This window comes from Symphalangus syndactylus, chromosome X (assembly GCF_028878055.3).
Source record: "Symphalangus syndactylus isolate Jambi chromosome X, NHGRI_mSymSyn1-v2.1_pri, whole genome shotgun sequence".
In the NCBI taxonomy this organism is placed as follows: domain Eukaryota; kingdom Metazoa; phylum Chordata; class Mammalia; order Primates; family Hylobatidae; genus Symphalangus; species Symphalangus syndactylus.
Window position 1 is genome coordinate 38,687,268 of NC_072447.2, and position 19,443 is coordinate 38,706,710.

The 19,443-nt window shown below is 40.5% G+C and overlaps 1 protein-coding gene across 2 annotated transcripts in view; it reads left to right on the forward strand.

Annotated features, from left to right (window-relative positions):
* The window catches only part of PDK3 (pyruvate dehydrogenase kinase 3), a 75,693-nt gene extending 56,506 nt beyond the window's left edge, over positions 1 to 19,187 (forward strand). Inside the window, exons 7-12 of one of the 2 annotated variants that reach the window (XM_055267345.2) lie at positions 4,774 to 4,850; positions 6,143 to 6,244; positions 6,645 to 6,755; positions 10,473 to 10,586; positions 13,259 to 13,398; positions 18,493 to 19,187. In XM_055267345.2, coding sequence (XP_055123320.1) covers positions 4,774 to 4,850; positions 6,143 to 6,244; positions 6,645 to 6,755; positions 10,473 to 10,586; positions 13,259 to 13,398; positions 18,493 to 18,523 — 575 coding nt within the window. In that variant the 3' untranslated portion in view covers positions 18,524 to 19,187. The remainder of the gene's footprint in view (positions 1 to 4,773; positions 4,851 to 6,142; positions 6,245 to 6,644; positions 6,756 to 10,472; positions 10,587 to 13,258; positions 13,399 to 18,492) is intronic. The other variant, XM_055267346.2, reaches the window with a different exon arrangement.
* Positions 19,188 to 19,443: the final 256 nt, after the last annotated feature.

A 19,443-nucleotide genomic window follows, 5' to 3' on the forward strand; every position in this document is an offset into this window, starting at 1 on the left:
GCTGCTTTCAAGGTCTCTTGGGTTCTCTGAGAAGAGTCATGTCCCCATTGAATAAATATACTACCAGGACCGAGTGGGCTGTTCTGGAGTGTTCCTGATGAGAACCGTCTTAACATTCTTTCTGTCTCTTCCTATGGACTAGGCAGGAGCTGACCTCACATCCGCAGGTAGTAACAAATTGCTCTTTTGCGTGAGTGACAGCCTCCCTCCTTCTGAAGGCCAAAGCAGCAGGCCTGTTCTTGCTGATTCCCAAGTGCCAGCCATGTCAGCACATTCCGTCCCCACTGAGGCTGTCGTGCTGGGCAGCTCACCCACCAGGAGAGGAGCTTTCCGACTCTTTTTGGCATTGTCTCACGAATTACAGAAGCCCCCTTTCGATCGTGTTTTGAAGCCCCTTGTCCTATCACTAAGATAAATGAATGCTGGTGTTTCTAGGTAGCCTCTAGCTTGATGTTGCTTTGGGTAGTGTAGTGACTATTTTTATGTATGAGTTCGTAATGCTAGAGCTCTCTGTGAGCATGATTAAGGAATGTGCTTTCGCCTTAACAAGTTCTGTGTTGGAGATGCAGGTTGGAGGTTGATCCTGAACACCTTAAGTGTTAGATGCTTTTTTATTCTGGAAGAACTGTCTGGAAATTCCTTATATCTAATGGTATTTCTTAAATGCTGTTTCAACTAATGGCATTTGGAGCAATGATTGTACAAAATAGAGACTTTATTATTTCAGGAGTCTTGAGCATGACAAACCTAGGCCATTTTTAAATTGACTTTTAAAAATGTACCCTTAGATGGAAGATTCATATTCTACTTACTTTATAAGTCAGCAAACATCTATTAAGCATCTACTACTTAACAGCCAGCCATGAGACCAGAACTAGGAAAGAGTCATGGACAAAAGCATTTGACATGGTTTTAAAAGGAAGGAAAGAAATCTAAACTATAATGTTCCCAAAGAAAAGTGCAAGTAATTGAGCAAGCCTTTAGATGGCTCCTAGAGAATGTTGTTTAAACTGAAAAAAAAAAAAAAACCCCTATATAAAAGGTGTTTGCCTTTTCTTGAGATTTGGGGTGAAAAGGTTGAATTCATAAGGCTGTTTATATAACTAATCATGCCATTTGGTACAAGATAAACTGAGCACCCAGCTTGTTCCTCGAGCCCCATTAAAATGACAATAAAGGAGCCAGGCGCAATGGCTCACGCCTGTAATCCCAGCACTTTGGGAGGCGAAGGTGGGCGGATCACTTGAGGTCAGGAGTTCAAGACCAGCCTAGCCAACATGGTGAAACCCTGTCTCTACTAAAAATACAAAAATTAGCTGGGCATGATGGCATGTTTCTTTAGTCCCAGCTACTCGGGAGGCTGAGGCAAGATAATTGCTTGAACCTGGGAGGCGGAGGTTGCAGTGAGCCGAAATTGCACCACTGCACTCCAGCCTGGGCAACAGAGCAAGACTCCATCTCAAAAAAAAAGAGGAAAAAAAGAAATAAAAATAAAATGACAATAAAGTAATCCAAAGAAAAGCAGCAAAGGAAAGCAGGGGAGCTCATTAGTGGACTAGTGTCTTAGTCCATTCAGGCTGCTATAACAAAAATACCAGAGACCAAGTGGCTTCAGCAACCATTTCTCATGGTTCTAGAGGCTGGGACATCCAAGATCATGGTTCCTGGAGATTTGGTGTCTAGTGAGCACCCACCTTCTGATTCATAGCTGGCTTCTCACTGTTTCCTTCCATGGGGGAAGGAGCGAGGGAGCTCTCTGGAGTTTCTTTATACAGGCATTAATCCCATCCGTAAGGGCTCTGCCCTCATAACCTAATCACCTCTCACAGGCCCCATCTCCTAATACCATCACATCAAGTGTTACATTTCAACATGGGAATTTGGGGGAGACACACACAAACATTCCGTCCATAAGAGCCATGAATCCCAACTTTTGAAAGAGGGTCACTAGATGGAAGTATGCTGATTGATGAGACAGAGCAGAAGCAGCCACAGGGGAAGAGGCTGCAGCAGAGATGGCAACCGGTTTGCCGAAGATTGTCCTGGAGGGACTCTGGGGGCAGGGCCAGGTGGTGCAATGGACTGGAATGGGAAGGGAAGGCAGAGGGTAGGGTTAACGGAAAGCTGGTCTAAGAAAGAGCATGGGGGGATGACGGGAGGCAGCTGTACTCTGGCCGGGTTCAGCCTGCCAACAGGCAACTAAGTATTTTGTTCGAGAACAACCTAGGAAAAACTAGGGCTTTTCATGTGAGTATTGTTACCCTACAGCAAAGCCCTGTTCATTTAAGCATTTGGGGGCCTCTCTGCTCAGAGGCCCGTTTACTACCTGCTCATCCTCAAGCCCAGTTGAAAAGTCTTGACCAGGTCCAGAGAGCTCTAAGTCAGGCTTCCCACTTAATGGAGAGCCCCAGGGGGATATGAACGCCAGCTCCCTCATACAAGGAATCCGGTTCTTCATTCTCAAACAAGAATATTGCAACCAAGATATATCAGACCTTCAGCAAAAGCCAGCAGCATGAACCAAACCTAACTAGCATTAAACTTATCAGCTCTACTGTTACTGCCAGAAACTCCCCTTTTGAAATTCTGAGAGAAAATCATTTCAAACCTAGAATTCTCTATCTAGCCAAACCTTTAATCAAATAGATCAGAGGTGTAAAGATTGACAGATGTGTCTCCCATGCATACCTTTCTGAGGCAGGTTATCTGACTGACTTGATGTTATATATAATATGCATCTAAGAAATAGGGGAAAACATTCTAGAACTTCAATCAAAAACAACTTTAGGATGATGGCTATGCAGCATGTTTGCAAAGCAATTGATTCTAATTTGAAAAATCTTGAAGAATGGACTTGATACCATGCAGTAGGTATGGAAGCTGGAAGTAGGTATGGAAGCTGGAAATAGATATGGAAGCTGGAAGTAGGTATGGAAACTGGAAGTAGGTATGGAAGCTTCCAGTAAGCTGGAAGATCTTAGCGAAATGGCATGGACCAACTATGAAGCAACCCAAAAAGGGTAGCATGATGTTGACCAGTTGGAGGAGTATAAAGAAACTCCATTTCATGTTAAGGCTGGGAACATTCTCCTCCAAGGGACACATGAATCATTGTCATTGCATTAATAGGGAAGAAAATGTCTAGGTACACCGTTGTGGCTGTTCTACAGTCATCAATATTTACATAGTTATGATGTCACCAACACTATTGATTTTCTACTTTCTTAAAAGAACCTATAGGCAATGTACAGCATCCCTAATTCGGGTTACAGAACAGAATGTAAATATTACCAACCCAAAGACTGCAGCAGAAGTAGTAAAGAGTGGCTGCCTCTGGGTTCAGACTGAAGGATGAGATAGGAAAGGGGGAAGGACTTTTGTTTTTCTTCTTTTGTTAAATTTTTAAGCCGTTTACATATATTACTAAGTGATTTTAAAAATAACTGCTCGGGCCGGGCACGGTGGCTCACGCCTGCAATCCCAGCACTTTGGGAGGCCGAGGCGGGCAAACACCTGAGGTCAGGAGTTTGAGACCAGCCTGTCCAACCTGGCAAAACCTCGTCTGTACTAAAAATACAAAAATTAGCCAGGAGTGGCGGCGCACACCTGTAATCCCAGACACTCAGGAGGCTGAGGCAGGAGAATCGCTTGAACCCGGGAGGCGGAGGTTGCAGTGAGCCGAGATGGCACCACTGCACTCCAGCTTGGGCAACAGAGTGAGACTCTGTTTCAAAAAATAAATAAATAAAAATAAAAATAGTTGCTCTTTGAAGAGCTCTGGATTTAGAATCGAAAGCTTTTTGTTCAGGTGTCCGGTTTCGGTGCCACTTCTGGGACCACAGGCAAGTCACACAGGCTTCCCAAAGCCTGTTTCCACACCTCTAAACACCACCACCCCTCTAGGAGCCAGGAAGTGTTGTCAGGAGGAGTCAATTGAATAATGTATGTGAAAGCTCTGTGTAGACTGCTAAGAATCAAGCAAATGTGAACTCTAATTTATATTATTGTTAATTACTTTATTAGAGGAAATAGCTGGTTGAAATTACAGCATTCTACCTGAGAGAGTTCATGTAGTTTCAATCTCTTAAGTGATTTTGGGTCATGAGGAGGAGGAAGGACTATATTTTTGAGCATCTGCTCTGTATCCCACACTGTTCTTAGTACTTGACCTGGGTTTTGGTGTTTCTCAGATTGTCTTCAGACGATCCATGGTGCAAGGGGAAAAAGATCATAGGTCTCTAGGGGTTTATCTGCTAGCTGCTTGAGAAAAAGTTATGTGAACCTTACATTCTATGCTATAAGATGCCTTGTTTGTCATAATTTAACAAAATTGAACACTGCCATTTAGTCCAGTTCACCAGCCTCTTTTTTTCCTGTTGCTCCACATTCCCCCGTGGAATTCCCCGTGGGGTCAGTGGCAGAAGGTAGCCACCAATTTGAAAAACACCAAGTGATATCTGACTGGCCTTCTGTAATACTCAGGATGTTATGGCATAGGTGATAATATTCCAATTCTGCTCAACAAAGTTTCAAAGAGATTGAGTGATTTATCCAAGGTCACATAGCTGGTAAGTGAAGGAACTGGGTGTCACCTCAAGTTTGTTTGATTCCAAAGCATATGCTTTTGCTCAGCCCTGCCTTTAGAGGTGGAAACTCAAATTAGCCTTTTATAGATCTCTGTTTTACACACTTGGAAAATAGAATGCAAACATCATTCTTGAATTTCTCCTACTTTGGGTCCTTATTGATTGATGGTTTTGTCTCTGTTTTCAGCCAAAGCGCCAGACAAACCTATTCAGGTGGTTTATGTGCCCTCACATCTGTTTCATATGCTATTTGAGTTGTTCAAGGTAAGTGGAATTTTAAAAACATGGAAAGAAGTCTTCATTTTAAATTACTTTGATTCAGGGCATAATGGATTCATTAGATTAGCATAAGAAAAAGGTTTTGCATAACCATTTTAAAAATTCTATTTCTGATATCCTGTGGGTTTTATAATTTGTACACTGTGAGATGAAAAATTGCTGTGTACAGTATAGTTTTTGTGAATATTAGTACATATTGATTTTGAAGCTTAATTGCACTTTAGTGATTTTATGTAAAATCCATACTGTTTTTTTCTTTAGTTATGAGATTAGAGATGCTTTTTAGTTTCCAAACGTGGCAAAGGCTTTATTGGTGATAGCCAGATCAAAATAAAAACATGTTTATACATATTTATGCTTCTGAAAATTAACCATACTGGTACATTAGTGGTTGTTCCAGTCCTGAGAGATCCTGCAACCCTTTTATAAACTATTTGAATCAATTCAGAAGATCCAAGAGAGGCAGAGGAGAAAGATGTAGATGAGCTGGACCAAAAGAACCACCCCTCGCCCCCACCAAATTCTTTAGACTCTGCAACTTAAGCTGTTGCTTTTGTTAATCAGTAGCTAATGACATTTACAGTGGCAGTATTATAGGCACAAGGCATTTGAGCTAAAATTTCATTTCTTCCAATGTGTGAAACACTAAATTGAACACCTGAAAAATCAGTTATGCTGATTTGCTTCCAAAAATTAGAATGTTACTGATGTAACGCTTTAAGGTTGAAATGGGCATTCAATTGTGAACTTTCTCTTCAGCAGCTGTGGCTTTTTCAGAATTTCTTTTTAACCAATATTTCTTCTACTTTTTTCAGCCAAATGATTAATTTTTGTGGGAAGCATGCATCCTTTCAGTTTTTCTGCCTTCTTTAGAGAAAAGGTGCTCTATAAATGCAGACTGATAAATAGGATTTAAAGTGCACAAATCAGCCTCTGCATAGCCTCATTACATGCGATAAAAACATTCCTCTGGGTTGAGTTGAATAATTTAAATACTGTAAAGTGAAAAAAAAAAGAGGAAGAAGAAGAAGGAAAGAAAAATAAATATTTAGCATATTGGATGAGGCTAAAACTAGGTAAAAAACAAAGTGTCAGGAAATTTTTCCTTGATTTGAGCACGTTTAGCTAAGCTCTTTAGAGGGAAAAATGCCATAAAATTCCAACTAATATTTGCCCCCAAAAAGGGTTGTTGGGTATAAGTCATCTTGCGCTTCTTTCTCTTTAAAAATTGTGGTTTGTGATTCGGCAGTATGATTAACAAACAGATCTTATTTTAGAACTCAATGAGAGCGACAGTCGAACTCTATGAAGACAGAAAAGAGGGCTACCCCGCTGTTAAAACCCTCGTTACTTTGGGTAAAGAAGACTTATCCATTAAGGTAACTGCTTTATGTGCATGTATACTTTAATTATCAGTTGTGATTTAATAGTATCTAGACATTGAAAAATCAGAGGGAAGAAAATTGACATTTATTGAGTGTCCTATTTGTAAGTTCTATGCTAGATCCTTGGCTTAAGTTACCTTATTTAAACTTCATTAGAACCTTGTTATTCAGGGAGTTGAACAAGACCTCAACACCAAGACTGTTGGATCCCACTGTACCATTCGGCCTCCTTTGTTTTACACTGTTCACAAAGGAACCATATGTCACCGGGGGATTCAAAGTCCTTGTGCATTGTAGAGTAATCTGCTATGTACTTTATTTAATGAACCCATTGCCTCCTACTAAGTATAGATCAACTTCTTTGTTTTGATTGTTAACATTTTGAACACTGCAGATCAGTGACCTAGGTGGTGGTGTCCCACTTCGAAAAATAGATCGTCTTTTTAACTACATGTATTCGACTGCTCCTAGACCCAGCCTGGAGCCTACCAGAGCTGCCCCTTTGGTAAGCATCTGCAACTGCTGCTGAAGGAAAGATCATAAACATGGGAAGGGGCTCAGAGGGAGCTGCCTCTCTCCCCAGGTTGTCACATTAGTGTAGTTGATTTAGAAGGTTGCCTGTATTATGGTTTGGAGGAGGGAGAATTTTTTGCCTTGGCTACTTTCTTTGTGAATCCTTTGGACTTCAATTTCCTCTCTGATTTGTGTCTAAGAAACACTCCTAGCTGAGTGCCTCATTCCCATATACAGAGAAAAAGTACCTCATTGTGGTAAGACTGCTACTGGAGCACCATTTTCCACTTTGTGCTACCCTTGGAAGGGGTGGAAGTTACCAGTGGGTGAGCAAAGGGACAGTACTGAATGCATAGCTGCCGCTTGGTCCTGCGCACTCTGGCGTGCATACCACAGAGGTGCGAATCACCTAGTGCCTTGGAATCTCCACTGTCAAATTTGTTTATATAATTAAAATGTTAAATTATGAAAACATTAATTTTTTTTTTTTTTTTTTGAGACAGAGTCTCGCCGTCGCCCAGGCTGGAGTGCAGTGGCGCGATTCTTGGCTCACTGCAGGCTCCGCCCCCCAGGATTCACGCCATTCTCCTGCCTCAGCCTCCCGAGTAGCTGGGACTACAGGCGCCCGCCACCTCGCCCGGCTAATTTTTTTTTGTATTTTTAGTAGAGACGGGGTTTCACTGTGTTAGCCAGGATGGTCTCGATCTCCTGACCTCATGATCCACCCGCCTCGGCCTCCCAAAGTGCTGGGATTACAGGCGTGAGCCACTGCACCCGGCCTAAATTTTTATGTTAAATAACGTTAGCATGAAACATATAGGTGGTGTATGCATTTTCAGAGCCCTTTCTGTCTCACTCTGGAAATAACCTTCAGCCCTATTAAGGCAGTGAGAAAAGCCACTGGTTACCATGGTAGCATTTAGATCCTGGTAGGGCCACACTTGCTTCCCCTGCTGAGTGTTTCTAATTGACAAACAGCAATTGAACCCTTTGTCATTAAACATAGCAACATATCTATCAGTCTGCAAAATGGTTCAGGGTATAAATTAAGTTTCATTTTAAAGTCCTACCTGACTGATAAGCACATAAGATTATATTTTATTTGTACGAATAAAATCAAACACTTTGCATCATTTATTTGAGACAGAGTTTGTTAACTCAGCATGTTGGAAACAGGAAATCATTTATATAGGAGTCGAGAAAATTCATGAAAGATCACATTTGAGAGGCGTTGCCTTGACTAGGCTCTGGCATGCACTTAAATACACATCAAAAGGGAAAAAGGCACCACAAACAAATCTAGCACCTTCCCCAGTTGTTTAAAAGAAATATAGATTGTCTCTTCCAGGTCTTAAAATAGCATCTTGAGGATAGCCGTTATGTCATAGGTTTTTTTTCTTATTGAAACTGAGGACTTGTAAGAGACCTTTAAAAATTACGCATGTGCACTCCTATTGCATAGATGAGGAAATGACCTTGTCCAAAGTCATTGAACTAATTAACTGCAGAGCTGGTGCTGGCCACATCTGTGTTCTTTCCAGTGTACTATGTGGCCGCTCCTTTTGAAGAAATGCTTCTGCTAGTGGCTCTCCCAGTTAGGAAACTGGCCTGTAATCCTAGCACTTTGGGAGGCCAAGGCTGGTGGATCACTTAAGGTCAGGAGTTCGAGACCAGCCTGGCCAACATGGTGAAACCCTGTGTCTACTAAAAATACACGAAAATAGTTGGGAGCAGTGGCGCATGCCTGTAATCCCAGCTATTCAGGAGGCTGAGGCACAAGAATTGCTTGAACCCGGGAGGTGGAGATTGCAGTGAGCCTATATCATGCCACTGCACTCCAGCCTGGGTGACAGAGCGAGACTCTGCCTCAAAAAAAAAAAAAAAAAAAAGAAAAAGAAACTGTCCTCAGCTTTAAAGTGGGCACATGTATATGCACTACTAGAAAACATAATTTCCTCATTGAGCAACTTACACTTTTACACCTCTGTGCCTTTACGTGTGCATTTCTGTTTTGAGAATATCCACCCAGCGAACTCCTGCTGATCCTTTGACACTCTGGGAAACCTTTCCTGAACCTCAGCAAATCCGAGGTCCAGACCCCTCCTCTGCATTCTTTGGGAGTTCTCGGAGTTCTCGGCTCTTCTGTGTTGGACATGAGGGCAGGCTCTGGGCCTTGCTTGAACATAGAAGGCAGATTTCCTCACATCTCTTCCTAGAGTGAGCTAGTTTCTTTGCTATGGTTACGTGAGTCACTACTATAAATATCTCATCTTCACTACTGGCCATATTCAGCAAGTCCTAAAGCCCTTAAATAATGGGGTACGTTCTTTTACCCCCTACCCTTTCAGTTAGACCCTACCCTGAGGGAAAGTATCAAGGAGAGATGTTAGAAAATGGCAGAAATCCGTGTAACTTCATAAAATTGCTGCTCCTGGTAGCCTTAGTACCAGCTTCGATTTATTTAGTTTTACTGTGTTAGGCGCTGTGCCAAGATTTTATACTTGTTACATTATTTAATCCTTATAGCAGCTCTGAGGTCAGTTTTTTATCGTATATTCAGATGAAAAAATGTTCTCAAAGAGGTTGAGTAAACTGCTCAGAGTCGCACAGAAAGTGGATTTCAACTTGGGTCTATCTGAGTCTAAGGCCCATGTGACTCTGTGCACATGGTCCCCTGCCCTCCTTCCTTAACCTTGTTCATAGATTTAACCAGAAGTGAGGAAGCTTGGTGTTACAATATCTCCTTCCCCACTGTGCCCTACTACCACCACAAATAGTATTACATTTAGTTTCGATTCTTACCGTTCTTGTCCATAGAACACCTGTTATTGACAATCAGGATTCCTTGACGTAGAGATATAGGAGGGTACTGAAAATTTTTTTAATCTCTAAAAATATCTGAACTACAATATACCAAAATATTCTCACATTCCCGGAACCTTAGAAGTTGCCTCTCAGAAAATTGTTTTCCTTTCCGTGTTCTCGTCTTGTTACTGGTAGATTTATACTCAGCACTGCACTATTGATTTTCACTTCCAAAAGCAAGGAAATCTGATCATGGGACTTTGAAATGATGTGGTTTAGTTTTTTCATCAGGTCACATTCCACTTGATTTGGAATGTCCTTTTTTTTTTTTTTTTTTTTGTGGAGATGGAGTCTCGCTGTGTCGCCCAGGCTGGAGTGCAGTGGCGCCATCTCAGCTCACTGCAACCTCCACCTCCTGGGTTCAGGCAATTCTTCTGCCTCAGCCTCCTGAGTAGCTGGGACTATAGTCTCCCACCACCTCGCCCAGCTAATTTTTGTAGTAGAGATGGGGTTTCATCATGTTGGCCAGGCTGGTCATGAATTCCTGACCTCAAGTGATCCACCTGCCTCAGCCTCCCAAAGTGCTGGGATTACAGGCGTGAGCCCGGCCTTGGAATGTGCTTTTAAAAAAATGATAAAATTTTGCTTTAAAATGCTAAAAAAGCATTAGTCAAAAATTAGAATATTTCTATTATTATCCAAACATATAAGACATGTTTTTGCAGGGTGAAAATAAGGAGGTTGTTTGCCATAGAAGAGGATATACATCATTGTAAAGGTTGAGTCAGTAATTTATTTGATTTAAATCTGAATCAATTTATTTTAACCTTCTCTGAATGGTCATCATATAAAATGTGTTAGCATTTGTGCCTGTCTCACTGTATTAATTTTCTTTTCTCAATAGGCTGGATTTGGTTATGGTTTGCCAATTTCCCGTCTGTATGCTAGATATTTTCAAGGAGATCTGAAACTGTATTCCATGGAAGGAGTGGGTACTGATGCTGTCATTTATTTGAAGGTACTGCATTTTATTTGTTAGTATGAAGCATCTTTGCTTTTTAAAGCTGTAAGTTCTAATCGCTGATTGAGAACAGCACCGTTTTGTCTCTTAGTTCATCTCAGATTTACTTCACTTTCCCATGAAAACCATGTTATGCCTCACCCTTGATTCTATGCTCAGATAAAGCAAAATATGAAACGTGGAGGTATAGAAATTAAAATACTGATTTATGGCTGGGCGTGGTGGCACATGCCTGTAATCTCAGCACTTTGGGAGGCTGAGGTGGGTGGATCACCTGAGGTCAGGAGTTCGAGACCAGCCTGGCCAACATGGTGAAACCCCATGTCTACTAAAAGTACAAAAAATTAGCTGGTGTGGTGGTGCACGCCTGTAGTCCCAGCTACTCAGGAGGCTGAGGCAGGAGAGTCACTTGAACCCAGGAGGCAGAGGTTGCAGTGAGCCAAGATGGTGCCACTGCATTCCATCCTGGGCGACAGAATGAGACTCTGTCTCAAAAGAGAAAAAAAAAAATAAATTAAAATACAGATTTTTTTTTTTTTTCTTTTTTTTTTTTTTTATTATACTTTAGGGTTTTAGGGTACATGTGCACAATGTGCAGGTTTGTTACATATGTATCCATGTGCCATGTTGATTTCCTGCACCCATTAACTCGTCATTTAGCATTAGGTGTATCTCCTAATGCTGTCCCTCCCCCCTCCCCCCACCCCACAACAGTCCCCAGAGCGTGATGTTCCCCTTCCTGTGTCCATGAGTTCTCATTGTTCAATTCCCACCTATGAGTGAGAACATGCGGTGTTTGGTTTTTTGTCCTTGCGATAGTTTACTGAGAATGATGTTTTCCAGTTTCATCCATGTCCCTACAAAGGACACGAACTCATCATTTTTTATGGCTGCATAGTATTCCATGGTGTATATGTGCCACATTTTCTTAATCCAGTCTATCGTTGTTGGACATTTGGGTTGGTTCCAACTCTTTGCTATTGTGAATAGTGCCGCAATAAACATACGTGTGCATGTGTCTTTATAGCAGCATGATAAAATACAGATTTTTAAAACCATAATTTTAAATCGTGGCTTAAAAAACTACATGCCTATTGAAAGGTCTGATCTAAAAGAAGGCAGATTTTCATAAACTGAAGTATTTTGGTCTTTTGTTTTAAAAACTCACTAGCTTTCCCAAAGTTACAAGAATTCAGTAATCATAATATGGTTATATAAAAGGTTCGTTTAATAACAAACTTCTCTGTAACACAGTTTTTTCTTATTCATTGGTGGTAATTGGACTTTTATTTCTAAACTCTAGAATATTTGTAACTTTTTTTGAATAGGTAATATAGGCACATAATAAAAATTTAAAAGCTACAAAAGGAAAAATGAAGTCTCTCCTCCCGCTGGCCCTAAATCGCCAGTTCTCTTCAGTGGAGATCACCACCGGTCTTAGTGTCTACGGATCCTCCTAGAGTTGATTCTACATTTATAAATATGGGAAAAATAGAATTTTTCCCCACATAAATGAAATTTCAGCACCTTCTTTTTTTTTTTTACTTTCCAATCTGTCTTGGAGATCTTTCCAGATCCGTTTATGTAGAACTGGCTCATTCTTTTAAACAGTGGCATAACATGCTGCTGCGGGTCAAGCATCCCTAACCCAAGAATCTGCAATCCAAAATGTTTGAAAATCTGGAACTTTTTGATCGCCAACGTGATGCTTGCTCAAAGGTCAAGCTTAAAGGAAATGCTTATTGGAGCACCCCAGATTTCAGATTTTCAGATTAGGGATGCTTAACAGGTAAGCACAATGCAAATATTCCAGAATCGGAAAAAATCAGAACTATTTCTGGTCCCAAGCATTTCTTTCTTTCTTTCTTTTCTTTTCTTTTCTTTCTTTTTTTTTTTTTTTGAGATAGTGTCTCGCTGTGTCACCCAGGCCGGAGTGCAGTACTGCCATCTCGGCTCACTGCAGCCTCCTGGTTCAAGCCATGCTCCTGCCTCAGCCTCCTGAGTAGCTGGGGTTACAGGTGTGAGCCACCACACCCGGCTAATTTTTTGTATTTTTAGTAGAGACAGGGTTTCACTGTGTTGGTGGTGCCAGGCTGGTCTCGAACTCCTAACCTCAGATGATCCACCTGCCTCAGCCTCCCAAAGTGCTGGGATTACAGGTGTGAGCCACTGTGCCCGGCCTGTTCCCAGGCATTTCAAAGGGATACTCAACCTATGTATGTGATACCAGAATTTAACCAGTTACTGGGAGTATTTATCTTAGATGCCCATGCATCTAAGTAATGTGATATTTAATATCACTTGATGGTGTGTGTTTATAAACCTGGGATGCATGAGACTGTATCTCTTACTGGGCCCTTTGTGAGACCAATCACCAGGTATAGTCAAAACAGTTGAGGATCTCAAAGCAGTATGAGCTGAATTAAAATATGTTTTGTTCTGGTCATGTGTATTTCAGTTCTGATTTTGAATGAGCAAATGTTTTCATTCCTTTAAAAAACTTTAATGTTTTGCTGCCAGTCTAAGTAAACTACTAAGGTATAATTTTAATATCATTTTGAAAACGTATTAAGGTTTCTGATGTTTTAAATAATAAAATTTGGGTTACTATTTCACTTGAGAAAAATGACACTGTGGACCTTTGGTGTGTATTTTTGTTTCTCCAATAGGCTCTTTCAAGTGAGTCATTTGAGAGACTTCCAGTTTTTAATAAGTCCGCATGGCGCCATTACAAGACCACGCCTGAAGCCGACGATTGGAGCAATCCCAGCAGTGAACCCAGGGATGCTTCAAAATACAAAGTGAAACAGTAATATACCACCTTGATTTCCATTACAAAGTATCTGATTTGTCTGAATAAAGGTGTCCCACTCACTGTTCCAGGAATTCTTGCAGTGTAGGGGTACTCACAACAGCGAGCAGGGATTTGGCCTGCCATGAATTTTATTTAAAAAGCAATTAAGTTTGCAGTTTGTCATCATAAACGTTGTAGGTTGAAACTGAAGAATAAGTTAAAATGATCAATCAAGATAAAAGATGATCTATCCATCCAATGGAATATTATTTGGCTTTAAAAAGGAAGGACATTCTGATATGTGCTACAACATGGGTGAATATTGAAGTCATTATGCTAAGTGAAATAAGCCAGACATAAAAGGACAAATACTATGATTCCACCTACGTGAAGTACCTAGAGTAGTCAAATGCAGAGACACGAAGTCGAAGGGAGGTTGCCAGGGGCTAGTGAGGAAGATGGAATGGGGAGTCATTGTTTCTTGGGTACAAAGTTTCAGGTGGAAAGATGAAAAACTTCTGGAGATGGATAGTGGCGATGCTTGCACAACAGCGTGAATGTACTCAATGCCACTGAACTGTACATGTAGCAATGGTTAAGATGGTAAGTTCTGGGCTGGGTGTGGTGGCTCATGCCTGTAATCCCAACACTTTGGGAGGCTGAGGCTGGATGATCTCTTGAAGCCAGGAGTTCGAGACCAGCCTAGGCAACATAGTGAGACCCCTGTCTCAGCAAAAAATTTAAAAAGGTAAAATTAGCCGTGTGTGGTGCTGTGTGTCTGTAGTCCTAGCTACTGAGGCGGGAGGATCACTTGAGCCTAGGACTTCCAGGTTGTAGTGAGCTATGATTCGCACCACTGCACACCAGCCTGGGGGACAGAACAAGACCGTGTCTCAAACAAGAAAAAGATGGTAAGTTCTATGTTATGTATAGCTTATCACAATAAAAAATGTAAACATTATAAAGGAAAAGTTATCAATCACAGAACAAGTTTCACTGTTTTATGGTAATAAGGAAAATAGTCTGTGGTTTTCTTCTGACTACATACCCTTAAGCTTCAACGCTACTAGCAACAGTGGGGTTCTGCTTCATTTAACTTAAAATAATCCTGTATTAACAAAAAAGCAGTGTATGTGCATTGTAAAAAATAAGAAAACATTGGCTGGGCGCAGTGCCTCACGCCAGTAACCCCAGCACTTTGAGAGGCCAAGGTGGGTGGATCACTTGAAGTCAGCAGCTGGAGACCAGCCTGGCCAATATGGTGAAACTCTGTCTCTACTAAAAATACAAAAATTAGCCGGGTGTGGTGGCACGGGCCTGTAATTCCAGCTACTTGGGAGGCTGAAGCAGGAGAATTGCTTGTACCCAGGAGACGGAGGTTGCAGTGAGCCAAGTTAGTACCACTGCACTCCAGCCTGGGCGATAGAGCTAGATTCCATCTCAAAAAAAAAAAAAAAAAAAAAGAAGAAGAAGAAGAAAGAAAACATAAGTAAGCCAAAAAAGAAAGGAGAAACCTCTGTGTTCCCAAAACCCAGAGATTGCCACTGCTATAGCTTCGTGTATATTCTTCCAGATATTTTGCCATTTGTGTATATATGTATTTTTTTTTGCAAATGAGATTACACTATTCATACTATTTTACAACCTGCTTTTGTTTCATTTAACCATCCCATATTTCCATGTCAATGATCATTCACTGCAACCTTCGCCTCCTGGCTTCAAGTGATTCTCATTCCTCAGCCACCTGAGTAGCTGGGATTACAGGCGTGGGCCACCATGCCTGGCTAATTTTTATATTTTTAGTAGAGACAGGGTTTTGCCATGTTGTCCAGGCTGGTCAAAAAGAAAAAAAAAGAAAGAAAAGAAGGAAGGAAAAGAAGGAAAGGAAGAAAGGAAGGAAGGAAAGGAAAGGGAAGGGAAAGGGAAGGGAGGGGAGGAGAGGGGAGGAGAGGAGAGGGGAGGGGAGGGGAGGGGAGGAGAGGGGAGGAGAGGAGAGGAGAGGAAAGAGCTAATGGAGCATTTTTTGCTAGAATATCCATAAGCACTGTTGCAGAATTACACTATGAGACCCATGACATCTCATTGACCCACCATTAGTGATGTTACGATTGAGCATAGTTTAGGTGATGGCTGTCTGATCCCTCTGAGTTATAGTTATTTTTCCCCTTTTCACTAGAAAATAATCTGTGTGGTGTTATTTTGGCACTATGCAAATGTGTACTTACCCATCAGCTGTTCACCTAATGGTTTTTACCCCAATTGATCATTTCGGCCTGTGTTAAAATTAACACAGTAATTTTATTTGGGTTTATAAAAGGACGTTTTTTTTTTTTTAAAAAAAAATCATTGCTTTGTCAATTATTCTCCTATAAAGTAAAGCTCTTCCTCATCAAATAAGGCCATTTAGGTATTTTGAAGTATAGTTCCTCTGATAAGTGTTTAACTCCTTCCTTTTAAATTTAAAGGGACAATTAAATTCCCTTCAAGTTACCAATTTTCCAGGTAAGAAATATGTTAAAAGCCACCTTAAATGGTAACAAATGAGTTTATGGCTTTGTCTTTTTTAGTATTATTATAGATTTTGTTACTTTCATATGTTTTAATTGCCACTTATTTTATTGAAGCATAACATATAGTAATAGTAAAGTGCACACATCTTAAGTTTACAGCTTTTTTTTTTACATCTATATTTCCTCTACCCCCAAAGACTCCTTTCTATTCAAACACTTCTCCCTCCCTCCTCCACCATGTAATTGCTTTTCTAACTCTATCACCATAGGTTATCTTCTTGAACTTAGAAGGAACACATATTCTGTACCCTTTTTGTGTCTGGCTTTATGTGAGATTCATCCATGTTATTGCATGTAACAGTCATTTTCCTTTTTGATGCTTGAATTGACATACCTTTGGCCAATGAGAGCTATTTCAAGCTGGATCCTTTGTGTTCTATTGCCAAAACTCATTAATCTTTGAAAGCTTTTCTTGCCCAAAATCATATCCTAGATTCATCTTATACCTTCCGTGCCCGTGTCCTGGAGTCAACTATTTCCCTCAAAGAGTCTTGTTTCTTTTCTTTTCTTTTTTTTTTTTTTGAGACATAGTCTCACTCTGTCACCCAAGTTGGAGTGCAGTGGCGCAATCTCAGCTCACTGCAGCTCCACCTCCTGGGATCAAGCGATTCTTGTGTCTCAGCCTCCCAAGTAGCTGGGACTACAGGCATGAGCCACCATGCCTGGCTATTTTGTGTGTGTGTGTGTGTGTGTGTGTGTGTGTGTGTGTGTGTGTGTGTGTTTAGTAGAGATGGGGTTTTGCCATGTTGGCCAGGCTGGTCTCGAACTCCTGACCTCAGGTGATCTGCCTGCCTCGGCCTCCCAAAGTGCTGGGATTACAGGCATAAGCCACTGCACCCAGCCCTGTTTCTTCTTAATCAGTATTAGAGATGCTAATCTGATAATTGGGAATGCTTGTTATACCTTTTTTAGGCCCTTTTCCTGGACAGACAGAGCTATAAAATATAGCTATGTTTAAAATATATTTTAAATCATAAGTTCATATTGATATTTGATTCTATTTTAACATTGTAATGTTTCTCCCCAATATATTTTAATTGTATGTATTTCTTATTACCCTGAAAACCTTGATTTTTAACATCTTTAACACAATGCAACAGAAAGATATTTGTACACAGATACAGTTTATATAGCTTTGCAGTATTGTACTATTTAGTAGCATTGGTCTTCTCTGACAAGTGTTATAAATGATATCCATATGGATGTTTATTTTTTTCTATGGAAGTGTCATGGTGGACTGCTACGCAATATTGCTGGACTGGCCACTCATCTCAAATGATGAAGTTTAGAGAAGTTTGGTTTGTGAAAACAAACATGCTTACTCTCACCATTCCCAGCCAAGTTTAAGCTAAATCAGCTTGAAATACCTGGATCATATCAATTTCTGTTGATTCCATTTTCAGTCTGTATGTAAGTCAAATAGAATGTTGAGCATCATTGTGACCAGTTGATTCAAACTGCTCAAACTATTGCTCTGATACGTGGAGTAATTTGAGTAGTGCAGAAGCCATCTTTAGAAAAAGGTTTGGTTGTAAAAAGGTGGCTTTAATTGAATATTATTTTAAAGGCAATTTTTAAACTAAGGTTTAAACTAAGGTTTAAATTTTAAACTGAAGGTTGTATGCTAATTAAGTATTAGTCTTAACTTCTAATATATTATTAGATGAACAAATTTAAGCAGAAAGCAGTTCTTAAAATTTTAAAATGCTTAGCCTGACAATTAAAATTGTTAAACTATACAAATAATCGGTAGAGATTTGGGGAAAGACTTCAGTAAGTATGGTAAATTCACTAGGTATTTATACATGAGAGCTTCTAAGAAAATTTATTTTCAAAAGTTTCTAAGTGAGAGTTTTATTGAGATTAATTCACACAACATAAAATTCACCCTTTACAAATATATAATTCCGACCGAGCACAGTAGCTCACGCCTGTAATCCCAGCACTTTGGGAGGCCATGGCGAGTGGATCACTTGAGGTCAGAAGTTCAAGACCAGCCTGGACAACATGGCAAAACCCCATCTCTATTAAAAATACAAAAATTAGCCGGGCGGTGATGGTGGGCGGCTACTTGGGAGGCTGAGGCACGAGACAAACCCAGGAGGCATAGGCAGCAGTGAGCCAAGATCACGCCACTGCACTCCAGCCTGGGTGACAGAGTGAGACTCCGTCTCAATAATAAAAAATAAATAAATAAAAGTATACAATTCCATATTTTTTAGTATATTCACAGAGTTGTGCAGCCCTTCTCACTGTCTAACTTTAGCATATTTTCATCACCCCGAAAAGAAACCTCATACTTTTTAGGAGTCTCTCTATATTTCTAACCAGAGTTTTCACTGACAGTAAAGAACTGTTTTAAAGTATATATAAGTAATTAAATGGTCATTCTATTTCTGTAGTAATTGTAGAAAATAATTCTGAGATACGGCAAGGGTTTTTGAATTATCACTGTAATGAAATACTCTAAGTCCTGGTCAAAACAGAGGAGGTTGTACTCACAAACTCACCATGGATATTCTCATTATTTTCTTTGTAGGGACAAGATCAAGACTAATAGAACTTTCTAGAGGACTGAAGGCTATGGTCCTCTCTGTGAAGAAAGATTGCCTTCTGCAAGTCAACCAGAGAGAACTGCTTTCTCCCACCTGCTCTGAGCGTGGCATCACAGTTACTCCTAGTGCTTGAATGTGTATTTTCTCTCTACACCTGGACTTTCCCAAAGAGTTTTTCCTGTAGCTACTCCAGATCTTCCACTAAAGTAGTAACTTTTTAATGACATCTTGCTGTGGTGTGATTGATGCCTGTCACCGAAGAGCACAGAGCCTCCTTACAGCTCTTGCGCTCTCATACTCTCCATCTTGTCATCATAGCGTCTGATGTCTTCAGTCCTTCCAGGATTCTGTGCGCCTTTCCCATTCCAGATACAGCAAATCGTACTGTTGCTCCTTGTGACCAAATATCATATTTGTCCCAAACCTCCACCTAGGGCCCCAGGACCCTGGAAGTGGAAGACATCAGCTGGCCATGCCCTGATGATTTAGTCCCAGAGCCCTCCGTCTCTCCCATGCCTCCTTCCACCACTCTATGATTTAGGCTTTGGCCTTCTTCCATCTGATCGGATTCTCATTGTGAGATGTGCTGACTTTCATGTTAGATCTTCTTCATTGATGCCTTGGTTTTATTTTAAAATTCATTTGTATACTTCTGTTGATTAAAGCATTCGAAATGTTATCTTAGAATTTTTCACCCAACTGCTTGGTTTCAAAGATCTTAAGTGAAAAACTGCCTCCTGGTCAATACCAAATTTGTACAGAGTGTGAAGTGGAGTTTTTATGCTTCTGTCAAACTTCCATCCATCTAATACTGTACCTGTGTCATATTTTATTCCTTTGTAGTCTTCTAAGGAATTGGAAGTTTCTGTATGATGCACTTTACTAGTTGTAAATTAGACTATCGGAGGGAAAAGGCCTCTCTAGTTTATTTTTGA